The 14,840-nt window shown below is 32.4% G+C and overlaps 1 protein-coding gene across 1 annotated transcript; it reads left to right on the plus strand.

Annotated features, from left to right (window-relative positions):
- Positions 1-8,869: 8,869 nt before the first annotated feature.
- Positions 8,870-9,676, plus strand: LOC119632393. The gene has a single exon (XM_038025281.1). It carries the CDS (start codon positions 8,870-8,872, stop codon positions 9,674-9,676), a length of 807 nt encoding a protein of 268 aa, XP_037881209.1.
- Positions 9,677-14,840: the final 5,164 nt, after the last annotated feature.

The following is a 14,840-nucleotide window of genomic DNA, read 5'->3' on the forward strand; positions in this document are numbered from 1 at the left end:
TGTAAAGCAAAAAAAATATTGTAAATTCTGTTAGTGTATTGCGGATTAAAGTAGGTATCCATATCAGAGATCGGAAACGCTGATTAAAACAATAAACGGTGAAGCTCCTGTCGATTTAAGGAGTTCATTCATTCATAGGATTTTTTTAGACAAAGGATGAGTGATAAAAATTCGAGGCAAACTTAATGTCTCTATTGTGCTTAGTTTCTGCAAATGCGTCGTGCATCTACATATAAGAGCGCACAAGTATTTTCTATTATTATAAAATTTTATATACGATTAATATGAAAAAAAGAAACAATGGCAACGTTTTTTTTTCTTAAGAAACTATCGATTTTTCACTTAGAAGTAAAACGTGCGCCTACCATTTGTTTCAAAGCGAGCGGACTCGTTCGTCCATATTTTTTAGTAAAATATCGCTCAACCTTTTTAAGAGTTTAGCTTTATACAAGTAATAATCTAGTCTTTCCGCCCGCTCCATTTGCTTATCTAGTGTAAGTCAAGTTAAACATGTCATGTTAAACAGACTTTCGTAAAAACCGTATGCAGTCAAGACATGTATAAATTGTTCGCCAACAAGTCGTCATTTTGTTACTTTATACTCAATCTTTTGGCCAATTTACTGAAACCGACCAAAAGATTTGGGATATAAAAAATCGCGAAAGTTTTTTTTAGGGATGTTAAGTTTATCATTGTATCGCATTTTTTAGTAATCCTCGTTGAAGACAGAAAACTTATTGCTCTCAAGGTTACCTTTATTATGAATTTAATATTATTTATGCGTGAGCATAAAGTTTCTTGTTTGTTTTTTATAAAAATCAAAACAAAACAAAAAAAAAAATTCGCATAATAACGTTTGAAGTATAAGGCACTTCTACGCACATACAAAATCTGAAGTAAAATCCCAGCTTTAATGGCGAGATTTAAACTGGACAGAAATATAAAAGTAGGCTGCAAGAAATTTTGCGGCCATAAAACATTCTAATAAAGTTGGCCTAACTGGTGGTGCATTCACTGTTCACATTACGGTGAACAAGAGAAACTAGCTTAACCTTCTACGAACACAAATGGTGTAGTGTTTAAAACTAAATATTGTAGACGATATTAAGAGCAGCAACAACGATGGTACGTTTCAGTTGCCATACGTACGTATTCCACCATAAACAAACAATAACAAACCACAGACTATAGGCTGTGCACAGAAAATTTGTTAAAGAAGAAAACACTAAAAGGCTGTTGACACTCTTGTAAAAAAGCCTGTTGGCAATAATTTTCAAATATTAACAGCAATAATAGCAGCAACCACAGAAATCCATCGACCGAATAATGAAAAAAAAAAACAAAACTAAAAAAAAAAAAAAATAAAACAAAAATGAATTTACCAAACTTTCATTTTTGCTATTTTTACACAAAACATTCCGTAAAATATTATATTAAGCGGAAATTGGTAGGCTAAGACAGAGTCATAACGAGCTGAATTTATGAACAGCCAAGATATACTTTACCCTATACCCGTTTAAATGAATGAAACAACGTACACATAATAACGCAGTAAAAATAATCGAAAATTTTCTAACCTATCTTGGAAGACTGTGTGTCTGTCAAGGCGCTTAAATGACAGCAAGCACGAAGTAATGTCTTAAAGGTCTTATAATTTTAACTTTAATACTAAATGTGTTTGGAAGATCGTATATATTTACTATTATTATTATTATTAATTTCGCCAAAGAATAAATTCTAAGACTAAAGTCTTAAAAGCACTAGCATCTAAGGCTATCGGCTTTTTATTAAAAACTCTACCTCGGTTGAGATTCGAACCCACGAACATTAAGTTGCTAGGTGGGATTTCTCGTCTTCGGCCACTTAGGCGGATCGGATATATTTCGGAGCACGTTGCAAGTAACTGCGCAAATTTTGCATATTCTTTCAAATTACATGAGGCTTTTTGCATCAAAAACTCTGGAGCTGTGGAAATTGAGTTTTCCGATTTTTTTCCGCCTATCAAACTTCTTACGACAATCGCGCTGACAAGAAATTTAAGCCAAGATTTAAAACTCTAAAATATTGAAGTCTTTGTTCATTCATAATAAATAGAAGGAACAAAGTACCGATTTTTTTTATTGCAAACACATTGTTCGGAAAAAGAAAGTTTTTCTTATGGATCAAGTTTCAAGGTCATTACTTTGACTGAAGAAAAAAACAACATAATCTATGGGGTCTCCGACGTGTACATCTATGTGTTACAAATATTTACAAATTGTATAAATATATTCTGTGGTGAGTGTAGAAATTTTGTCCATTCCCTGGATATTTGTAGGCTTATTAATATTTAGCTATAGATGTATCTCCTAAGTATGCTATGTTTAAATTTTAAAAATCGAATACGATTGAATGCATACACAGATGTTTATAAGATTAGTATGGTATTAAATTGTTCAAGGGCGCTCGGATTTAAAATAATACGAAAATTTGCAAGTTAAAAAGTTTTTAAAGGTATTCGTTCGTTTCTGTAATGCGTTTTATCGTATTTTATATATATAATATAAGACAAAATATATGCAACGAAATGTAGATTAGGTGAAAATTTTTCATAATTTTCTTTCAATCAAAACAAAATACTCTAAATCACGTCTTCCGTTCTCACTCGTTCTTCGATTGCTCATTGTGTTGTAGACAGTTTTTTATACTCTACACAATTGCGATAAGTTAGAGCGACTTGGAAAGAAGAGAAAAACGGTGAACGCATAGAAATAAACGTCAAACGTCAGCTACAAAGTTTTTTTTGTACTTAAAAAAAGGTTTGAAAAGTTTTGATAAATTTTTTCAATAATCATCTTATTGTTTTATGTAAATATATTTTTCAGAAAAGAGAAAAATCAATACTAATTCAATTTCAACATTGGCCACGTTTGCGGACGTACGGCGTTGCGTACAAATGCTTGCTGATGGATCGGAAAAAGAGGAATTCTTAAATATTTTAGAATTCCTCTGAGGTGGATGCTTCTTTGCAGTCTATAGTCGATTCGGCGAGAAAGCTCTTCAATGCAAGCCTCTTCTTACAAATGGAGAAAGCAGCAGCGGAGCATGAGGGCGTTCAAATGGAGCAAAAACTATTGGAATTAGCTAATTTATTATGGTATGGAAATAACTTAAAAATGAGACAAAATATAAATTGACGTTTTTGAATAACAGGCGTGGTCGACATAAAGGCAAGCCGTCAGTTCGTAATGCTGCTCCTTATGTACGCACTAAAAGATTACGTTTAAGTGCAGCTGGTGGTACGAAAAATATGCCATCTGGAAGACAAAGATCGGTATGCCGCCGTAGAGCACCAGCACGAGTGGCTACCACGAAAGTCACTATACCGCAAGATGGTCAGGATGCTATACGAGCAGAAGGTACAAACAAAGGGTTGACGAACCATTTAGCTGATTATGCGCCGGTACGACCACCAATGGTTCCAGCTTTAATTGTTCATTGCGTACATCAGATTGAATCTAGGGGTTCGCAGCAAAAGGGCATATATAGCTTTTCTGGTTTTGTACGCAAAGTTGAAGACCTTAAAGAATGTTTTCTAAAAGACAAGAAAATACCCCAATTGGACAATATTGATATGCACGTTCTGGCTGAATGCAAAAAAGGATTTTCTACGTTTTTTAAGCGATCCTTTGATACCCACAACTTTATGGGGAACTTTTTGTAACGGCATGCGGAATCAGTCCGAAGAAGATATAGTTAGGCACCTAACCCATGCTATTGGCGGTTTGCCACAGCCAAATCGCGATATTTTAGCTTTTCTTATTCTACATTTTCAACGCGTGGCTGAATGTCCCGAAGTTTCAATGCCGTTGAAGAACTTGGGACGTATATTCGCACCCATTATATTTGGCAAGCTTTCAGATGACCTTGACGAGGATGCCTTATTGGCTTAAATTTATTTACAATATGCAATTATGGAGCACCTTTTAAAAATCTCCAATAGACATTTGATTCCTTACGTGTCTTTGGAAACAGAACAAGAGAATTCTGAAAACTTGCCAAATTTACTACGTACCCCAAGGATTTAGTGAACTCAGTATATGCCGCGCCGTCTAAAAGGACTTTGAAAAGTCGTACATTTTTTGAAACGCCACCAGGTGGAAAATATTAATTGCGTTGAATTTAAAATCGAAATTTTTTTGTGGAAGAATTTATTGCATTTAATATAAAAACGGAATTTTCTTTGTTAAGCATTTTAATGGAGTTACGGATTACTTACTACTTTGCTCGACTATGGCTATATATATATATATATTACTTTATATATGTATTCAATTTTTTCATGTATTTTTTTCATTTCTTAACATTTTTTTCAATATGCCTTAATTGAATTTTTCAACCTACAGAAATATGAACTCACAGGAACGACGTTTATAATTTTAATATTTAAGAAGTATTAATAAAATGGGTGAATTTCATGGAAGACACCCGCTTTTTGTTGTACTCGCCAATTAAAATTGATTTTCTGGATAGATTTAATTCTTTCTTTCCCTCCGCCTGGCTAATATTCCCCGTATATTTTAGCCCACAAACAGCAATTTTTGATATTATACGATGAAGTTTAATACGTTGACTCGATTTGATCAGAGAAGAAATACTTTTTGAAAACATTTCTTAATTAAAATCAGTGAAAACTAAACTAAATGGATGTGGGCAAGTTGGAAGGGGTTCACGTTTTAAAGTTTTCGTTTTTACAAAACTCGTTCACAAACATCCTTGATATGGTAAAAATGATTTAATTTTGGAATTTTATAATAAAAATTGATAAATTATAATGATATGATTTACAAAATTAATTATCATAAGTATTGAGTGCACAAGTGCCTATTTTGAGTCCCTTTTGCATGTAAGGGTTTCCATGAAAAGTAGGTCTCCGTATGGCAAATAGGATAAAGATTAATTAAGGTTTCGCTTTAAGCGAAACGATGCATATCATTTATAGTCGACTTTATCCGAATAAAATCTTCTACTTGGTTTTATTTATTTTTGCTACGAAGCACGATTGTCTCTGCATGCATGTACTGAAGTGCTTATTAGCACATGTCTTTGCGTCAAAAAGATAAACGAGTTCAAAGCGCCTTTTAAGTATAATAATTTGACAAAATGAAAAAAATAAGTGGAGCGTAAATCCCATTACGTTATAATATGTTTTTATATTTATTTAGAAGCGCGTGCACGTTTATGTGTTTTATGCTCATTATTTACGTAATTAATTATAACAATTACGTGTAAAATGCTTTTGATATCTATCCTTATTAAAATGAGGTGCCGTTATTTACACAAAATTTCAGTTATATGCGTATTTCTAAACTTACTTTACACAATTACTTGCGGATACAAAAACATTTTGTTTTGAAAATAGATTTTATAACTATTACGTGTCAGTGTTCTGTCGTGTTTCTGAATCAAACTGCGGCCGGTGAAGTTAATGTCAACAAAGTTATAAGTTCTGATAAGTGTAGATATATTAACAATTTCCATTTCATTTATTCATATAAATTCAATCTAATGAAGTTCTATCTCTGTCAAAAATCATATGGAAATTCCTTCGAATACATATATATATATATGTATGAATTTATTTATGCAATTAAATGGCGTTTTTATCTTACGGATACTTTTGTAAAAGTGTTTAAACAGAATATACGGAAGTCACTATGAGCGTATAAAAGACAAACGTATCGTTATGGGTGTGATGTTAAAAGATTTATAGCATTCGTAAGTCAAATTTTAAAAACGTTACTTGTTATGGTATGTAAGTAAGCGAGTGTAGAATAGTGTCACACATTTTTTTACGTAGCCATAGATACGCCCACATTTAAGCATTTCATTTTACAGGACAACAAGAACATATGCACAGCAAACCTGTATATATTCATGCGTTAAGTTTTCGTAACATACGTTAGGTTACTCTTATTAGAATTTACGATACCGTTTCTATGCTAAAGTATTAGCTTTACATGAACCCATAAGGGAGTTACTCTGTACTACAAGGCCTGCATAAACGTATTCACTCATTCCTAATAAGTACGCATTACATATGCGTGCGAGCATATATTCAAATTTTCATTTTGAGCATTTATCATACATTACATAACATGTTGACTTATATACATAAAATTACATAGAAATACATATTTCTATTTTCCTCTTTAGAATACAATACATATACAAAATATATAAAATATATATGAAATATATATCATATACTTAACACATATTAATATAAGAAATTGAGTAAAAAGTTGCATTTTGTTGTTCTACTATTGCTTAAATCGTTTTATTTACATTGATCTTTTAACTGAAGTGCGTTTGCAAGTACGAAAGAGGGAAAATCTTCATCACACACATGACCTAAACCTATATATATGTATATATATATATCTTTCCTATTATTAAACAAATTGCTACTATTAATGACAACGCATATAATATAAATTGTTAATTGAACTATTGTATGGTATAGTTATACAAATTCAACTATTGAATGAATTCATATAGTTAGTAATACCACGTAAAAGAAGCCACAAAGATTTAAAGATGTCGTCACAACGATTTATTTGCCTCAATTCCTATTAAATTCCTATACCATGTGCAACTAATTGTTAAGTCTACGGAACAGAAACGAGAATAAACAGTGTGGTTGAAAAAATCAGAGACAATTAAATGACAAGATGTTCTAACATTTTGTTGAAAATACAGCAAGCAAGTTAATCTCAGGAAATTTTATTTATTCATATCGAAGGATTGTAAATTTTTTATGTTCACAAAATATTTTCATAAATTACAGTAAAAGATATGTTTTATGAAGAAATGTGAAGACATTTTTTATGATTAAAACATGTAGTAACACTATATTACCCTATACCACTTGGCTCAATACAGTTATTCATATAAAATATTTTCAAACTAAGCCGTTATACGAGAAGTAGACGAAGAAGTGGTTAAATTCGCACCAATTTCAATAGCGTTCGTCGTCCTTGGGCGAAGAAACATCGGTTCAGTATTTTAGGCGTTTTTTTTTTGTCGGTTTATTATTTTTTAATAATTTTTTTCAAAAATTTGCGATCGATAGGTTGAATATGGAAATATACGTCGACAAAATAAGACAAACTTTCAGAAAGTGTTTCTGAAGCGCCCTCTATAATGAGGGGTTGTTTTTACCATATTCTTCTGGGTATAGTATACACTCGCACAAATTTCATATACGCGTGTACTATAACTGATGTAGGGTATAAAAAAGTTGTTTTATAAGAAAAATTTACTTTTTATTTAATTTACTTATTATTTTTATATATATTAATTTATAAACAAAAGTTTAGAATTCTTCAGTGTAATATAAACGATGAAAAGCAAACAAACTTACATTTGCTACACATCTATTTTTCAACTACTTTTTACCTTTTTTCATAGATCCACGTTTGTATGTATACCATACCATATATTTGATCTACATATATGCAGTTCTGTTTTGTAAACGTTTAATACGGCATAACAGTTTAACAGAATTCTTGGGCACACAAATATTGAGAATGAACGAACAAGCAGTCAAATATCTACTCGCTTACAGCATACTACTGTTATTGATAATGGAAACACCAAAAGTTCCTGAGGTTTTACTCGATTGTGTTTTGGACAACATGAGACATCTTGTCATTTACTGACCTCTGGCTTTAGTATATCATACTTTGAACTGAAGTTAATGTTACCCAGGATTGCTTTAATTCATTCATTTTGTGCTTTAATAGTTGATTCAAAATAATAAAGTTATACAAATAATAATTATTTACTATAATTGCCGCATCAGTAAGACTATAGAGTCTTTTCCAACACTTTTCCAATACTTTAAGGGAAATAAAATAAGATAAAATATATTTATGCAGTTTAATTATATACGCTATTTTAACATTGGGTATTCTTATTCTAATGGTGAACTCTAATCAACTGAATATAATAGGCATTTAAACGGAATGAGATAGACCCATTTCGTAAACGGATGGTGACTGGAGATGAGAAATGGATCACATACGATAACCCTGTGCGAATACGACCGTGGTCAAAGAGCGGTGAAGCATCTCAAACGGCCAGGAAGGTTTTGCTATGCATTTGGTGGGACTGAAAGGGGATTATTTATTATGAGTTGCTTCCATATGGCCAAACGGTAAATTCTGATCTCTACTATCAACAACTGGACCGTTTGAAGATAGCGATTGACCAGAAATGGCCAGAATTGGCCAACAGGAGAGGTGTCGTGTTCCACCAGGACAACGCTAGGCCACACACATCTACAGTGAGTCGCCAGAAACTTCGGGAGCTTGGTTGGGAAGTTTTAATGCATCCGCCATACAGTCCGGACTTGCCACCAAGCGATTATCATCTTTTTCTTGCATTGCAAAATTTCTTTAATGATAAAAAATTGGAATCTAGGGAGGATTGTGAAAATCGACTACTAGAGTTTTTTGCAAATAGAGACCAGGACTTCTATGAGAGAGGCATTTTGAAGTTACCTTTAAAATGGCAACAAATCATACAACAAAACGGTACATATTTGACCCAAATCGGACAATCCGAAGCATGTTAAATAAAGTCCTGAAGTTCATATAAAAATAATGATTTCTTTTTCCCCAAACTAATATATATATATATACATAGATATTACAATATATATGTTTATAATTATGTGATATATAATGCATTTATTTGTATATATGTATGTATGTATATATAAATAAAATTAAATAAAGAATCAAAGTTGGCTTAGCAAATGTAATTTATTTTCCTTTCATCGTCTATACGAATGCCCATTTGAGATTTCAAAAGTTTGTGAAAAATGACTACTAATTCATTTTCCACGTTTGCCGACCTACGCCGTTTCGTACAAATACTTACTGATGGATCGGCAAAAGAGGAATTCTTAAATATTTTAGAGTTGCAAGAAAAATTACGTTCAGAATGCGAGGCCAGGGTTCAGAGCGCGGAGCAATTGAAACGTGATGTGGATGCTTCTTTGCAATCTATAGTCGATTCGGCGAGAAAGCTCTTCAATGCAAGCCGCTTCTTACAAATGGAGAAAGAAGCAGTGGAGCATGAGCGCGATCAAATGGAGCAAAAACTATTGGCGGTAGCTGATTTATTGTGGTATGAAAATAACCTTAAAAATGAGACAAAAGATAAATTGACGTTTTTGAATAACAGGCAACAAAAAAGGAAATCGAAAAATCCGCACTTAGACGAAATGTATGGCAATGAAACTATTTCTACGGGAAGTTCTTTATCTGATCTATACATAGCGCAGTCGGAAGATGAGCCGTCAGTTAGTAATGCTGCTCCTGCTGCTGTAGGCACTAAAAGATTACGTTTAAGTGCAGCCGGTGGTAGGAAAAATATGCCATCTGGAAGACAAAGATCGGTATGCCGCCGTAGAGCACCAGCACGAGTGGCTACCACGAAAGTCACTATACCGCAAGATGGTCAGGACGCTATACGAGCAGAAAATACAATAGAAACTGCACCACCGCAGGCACGTCAGGTGAATGCTTTAGGTGACATAGAATATATTGATGAAGCACCTGCTTGTACTCAAAAAATATTTGCTGCGTATTCAAACAAAATAAAACGTAAGCGGTATCAATTGTAATGAAAACGAATGAGGCTTCAATAATTCATACAAACACTACTTTAACTTTTTAATAAAATCAGGCTGAATTCATTATGCCTTTTGTTTCCCGCCGATGAGAACCTTCCCATAAAAAAATCAAATTATGTATCGGAGGAGTTATCGCCCTGCTCTGTAATTCCTTTGGGTTATTGTTACTACGGATTTAAAAAAAAAACAGCTGGGCTAGGAACACCATATATCAATATGTCGCCGCAAACATTAAAAATATATGGGGCAAGTAGAGAAGGCTTTCTATTTATGTAAGATACTTACATTAGTGCACCTTTATACTGCCTAAACCATTGCCTAAGGTTTTTGAAAATAATCTCACGTACCTCGGTTGTCCAGAGAGTTGTTGTTCAATATAATCTCAAAATCGCGGAGGAATCAAATATTTGAACAGTTAAATAGGCCTCTGCACCTCCAAGGAGGACGATAAGGTCAATATACGTGAACTGTTTATGTTCTTTTAAAACTATTGTTTATGTGATAAGGATTGAGGGGCAACAAATAGGATATCGTATAATTCCGTTTGTAATCGGACACTATTCACGATCATAGTAGTGAGCTCCCTTGATAGCAATTTGGAAAAGTCAATTTGTTGTTGGAGAAGAGAAATGCTGCAATAAATTTATCATGTTACGATTTTACCACATAAACTCCGGGGTATACTACATTAAGACGCTTACTTTACGATTTTCAATATTTTCACGTTAAGACAATCCCATTAACAATTTTTTTTTAAAGTATTTTTCTGCACGAATGAGCACACAGGTGCACTTGAAACGTTACTTGCCGCTTTTTACCATCTAATAAGTACCACTTTATGAACTTTTTCACCTTTGTCGCACTCTACAAAAAATGTCGGTGAAGAAATGTCGGTCGCTTACGTTTGCAAAGCATGTTATTTTTGAAATTTCAAAACAACAATGTAAAGAAAATTCAAATTTTGTTAATAAAAAAACAAGTAAAAACATTATATTGGAACACGGTCTGTCATCAAATACCCTACATCACTTCGCTTATATGAATAACTATTCATATCAACGAATCTTCAAATAAGTTGTCCATATGGGAAGTGGTTGAAAATGTGTTGCGATGCCAACCTTTTATAATAATGTTCGCGCTGGGCCCGAAACATGTCGAAGTGGAAAATTTCATCGAAATGTCTCAAAAACTTGCAATCTCTAGATGGAACGGAAGGACACAAGACGAACAAATAGACAGACAGGCAAGTTTACATTGAAATATGTAAGCTAAATATATATATATATATATATATATAAAATCAAAAACACATGGATAAAAAAAACTTGATATACCCTTGTACCACAAGTGGTGTAGGATATAAAAATCAAATTTAATAAAGAAATTACTTATGTAACAATTTATTCTTTCTTTTATCTAAATATTCTTTTAAAAAAAGCAAATTTCTCTTTATCTCATTCTAGTTTTCTTTCATTGGTTTTTTTTTTTTTTTGTTTTTTGTTTCATACATTCCACAAATTTCGTTTTATACAAAGTAAAAATTTGGCATTATGTACAAATCCTGCTACCACAAAGCGGATATTCTTAAGCATTTTCGAAATTTTGGCTATGAACTTTAAAATGTGATTGTTGAAAAGAGTGCTGCCAACTTTTCTGAAAGATGTAAATTAAAGTGAATAGATCTTCGGTCTATCTCGGAAATGAATGTTTTTAGAAGAGCTAGAGCTGATTATTAGAAATCCTGGGGAAATTTTATGTTTTTATATAATCATTGTTCCAAGTTAATGCCATGTAGCAAATGTTAACAAATTTATATAAAAATGATATTAATAATAACAATAATTAATAAAAATTGCATAAAGGAGAGAAAGAATAAAAAGCATATACGCATACACGCACAGAATAAAGTTACTTTGAAGCTAAACGTTTTTGCCTCGATGCGTAGGCGGATAGGTGATCGCGAAATGCTTAGTAATCGATTGATTCAAAATTTTAAAGATTCTGACACAAATGTGACAAATCAAAGAAACTACTACCGCTACCCGTAACCTCAATGTATGATTGTTCATGATTCGGCTAAGGGAAAACTTACTTTTTTTTTTTCGTTTTATGAGTAGGAACCCAAGCATTGCTTCTACTTTTAATATTGACACTTTCAAATGCATAGTAATATTATAGATAAGTTGAATATTTTCATTTTTTTTTTTTTTTTTTTTCTTCCTTCTTGTGTCATTTACTCTATTGTCTATTTTTGTTTAGCTTAGCAAACGTTGAACAGGATGACTTTTTATTTTGAAATCATAAATATTTCATTAACGAAAGAAATATTAAATATTTATATGTAAATATTATATGTAAATATTATATTTTATATGGAAACAAAAGTTTTCAGCAAACACACTTATAATGTATGCATATGTTTGTTTATTTGCTTGCAGGTGATTTTATATGCAATAAGAGAGAACAAAGTAAAAAGATTTAGAAAATGTAGAAAAGCTGGGAAACAATGCAAGATTTAGTATTGAAGATAACTAACTAACTGCCTTCTTCAGTTTTATTTAAATCCGACAAATTGTGTTCAAGTGAAAAAGGATAACATAAGAGTTTTTTTCCTTAAATCATTTTTATATCCATTGTATATTCATTTTGTTAGAATGCTTGGAACGCGCCGAAATAAGCATCAGAGAGACCCCACAATGTATATATATTCTTGATTAACATCAAATTCTGTGTCGATTTATGTATGTCCGGCTACCCGTCTGCCCGTTCGTGTAATATCCGTTGTAAACATTCTCTTGGCCGCAAAAACAAAAGCGATCGACTTCAAATTAACAAGAAAGATAGCAAGCTCTTGGGTGGAAGGACATGCCTACAGTACTACGTAAACTGAGGATCCTTCTGTTTCTCAAAGGAATAAAGAATTGTTTTTTTTTGCTCTTTACTAAGAAACGACAGCCGATAAATTTGCAAAAATTTGGCCATATATTTATTATATGGGCGATGCTGTAGTAACTCTACAAAAATCAGCCACGCCTACTCCCATTTTTTTTTTTTCATTACCTCTACCCCGCACAAAAGCAAGCTTCAAAAATCTCATAAAGTAGGTAAATTCTTGGCCAGTTTCAAATTCGGAATGCACTTAAGCATCCGTCCATCTGACCGTCTGTGACCGCAACTGTGTAGTATTTGTGGTAAACAATCTCTCATTCGCATAAATGAAGATAACGCCTATAAACTTGCAAAAGAATGTGAAAATGCCCCAAACTAAGCCACAAGCATCTTCAACAGCGACGCGTCTGTGTAAGAAAAACAATGAACAAGCTTTGCCTTCTGTGTTTTTATGCTTGTTACTCATAAAGTACAACAACACATGCATCATATAAACTTCGACTTTTATTCTGAAAATAAAAAAAAATAAAAAAATCAGCCACGCCCATTCGCTATTATAGAGTACCAAAATGAAGTTCTCGCCCTCTTCGTTAGGACCGCATTGATGGGTACAAAAGATTCGGTTGCGACCGAATGCAATCTTCTTACTTGTTTTATATGTGTGTGCATTTTTTATTAATATGTAATAGTTTCAGTAAAATCGCTTTTAAAAGATCTTTTTGAAAGAAAGAAAGAAAGGCTTTTTAAGCCCGACATTAAGTTGTTTAGATATGAATCACTTTACTATTATTTCGTTTATTATTGCGGTAAAATCTCATTTGTTTTGAAATGGATATCTATGGGTACTAAAATAATTACATAAAATCTTAAATATTCAATAAAACAAGTTTTTCCGCTTAGAATTTAATAAAATTTCTACTCTATTTAACAGTACACACCTGCCACTTATGAGTGTTTGGAAATACCTAGCCTAGCTTACCTACTGGAAATTGCCATTATCTTAATAACATGTAATAATTATTAGGAAATGGCAGAAATAATAAATCGAGCTGACCTACACAAAGTTATTTGATTGTTACGGATTACGTGCATTATATGCGAATAGATGCTTAGGTGTTTTAATTATGATTAAATTGATGACGGGGCGATATATGCTGCTCGAGATGGTCCAGTGAATTCCCAATAGCCACACCCAGCATTGTGTGGCCATTAGGTTATCGCAATGCTGCACGACTAACCACTACTTTCAATATCCGTTCTGACACGCCTTCTCAAATCTATAAAGCTAACTATTATTCACTTGATGTGGACGCGGATGTTTGCAAAATGCAGGTTTGTTACGCCGTACTTTTCCGCGCATATACTCGATGAATAATATTTACTCGTTTTATTTAATTAAGTTTAAGTTAATTTTTATAATCACATATATAGCGAATATTTGCAAATAAATAAACAAATACCAACATTAAATTATTCTTGCAAAATCGAAGTAGTTTTCCTGATACCGCGATATATTTTGCTATCACCGTGACCTGAAATTGCATGTTTTTCACAGTTAAATCATGAATTTAGACTCGAAAAGTTTGGAAATGATTTTCACAATATTTGGTTTCGTTCATTTATTTCGAAACCCCCTGTATGAATGCTTATCATCATCGCGTTCATTTCAGAATATTTTTGTAATAATTAATTTTTCTTCTATTACCCGCAAGCAATTGCTGTCGCAGTAATAAACCACATTCACACAAACATCTCAGATTTCGTTTTAAAAAGTTGAAGTCTATGAAGGATTACCGTAACAAAGAATGTTAACTAAAAAAAAAATCCAATAATAAATTTAATGTATACCGGGAAAGAAGAATAGTTTCGTTAATTGCGTAAGCATATAGAAATTTGTGAATAAAAGAATATTTACTTAATTCACAATGCTCAGCATTTGATCATGCAAGCCTCTTATACCAGAAGCGACTTTTGTTTTTTTTTTCTTACGCTATTTTACGCAAATACTTTTGCATATCATTTGTTTCAAATTTTAAGATACACTGGCATGTGCGTAAAGGTATGTCTTTAAGTTTTCAAACATTTCAAATTTTCTGAAGCATGCAAAATTCTTTAGGTAAAGCAAACAATTTACGCAAATTCTCAATTTTCATGAATTTTAATGTGTTTACAGCAGCTGATCTTTTTCGCAAAAAAAAATAATAATAACTTTTGATATGAAAGAGTTCATAAGAGTAGATGAATGATAGAGTGTTAATTGATAAGA

Source organism: Glossina fuscipes, unplaced genomic scaffold (genome assembly GCF_014805625.2).
Source record: "Glossina fuscipes isolate IAEA_lab_2018 unplaced genomic scaffold, Yale_Gfus_2 1, whole genome shotgun sequence".
In the NCBI taxonomy this organism is placed as follows: Eukaryota; Metazoa; Arthropoda; class Insecta; order Diptera; family Glossinidae; genus Glossina; species Glossina fuscipes.

Excerpts from the sequence above, each read along its gene's own strand:
- LOC119632393 (XM_038025281.1), top strand. The coding sequence starts at position 8,870 with ATGACTACTAATTCATTTTCCACGTTTGCCGACCTACGCCGTTTCGTA.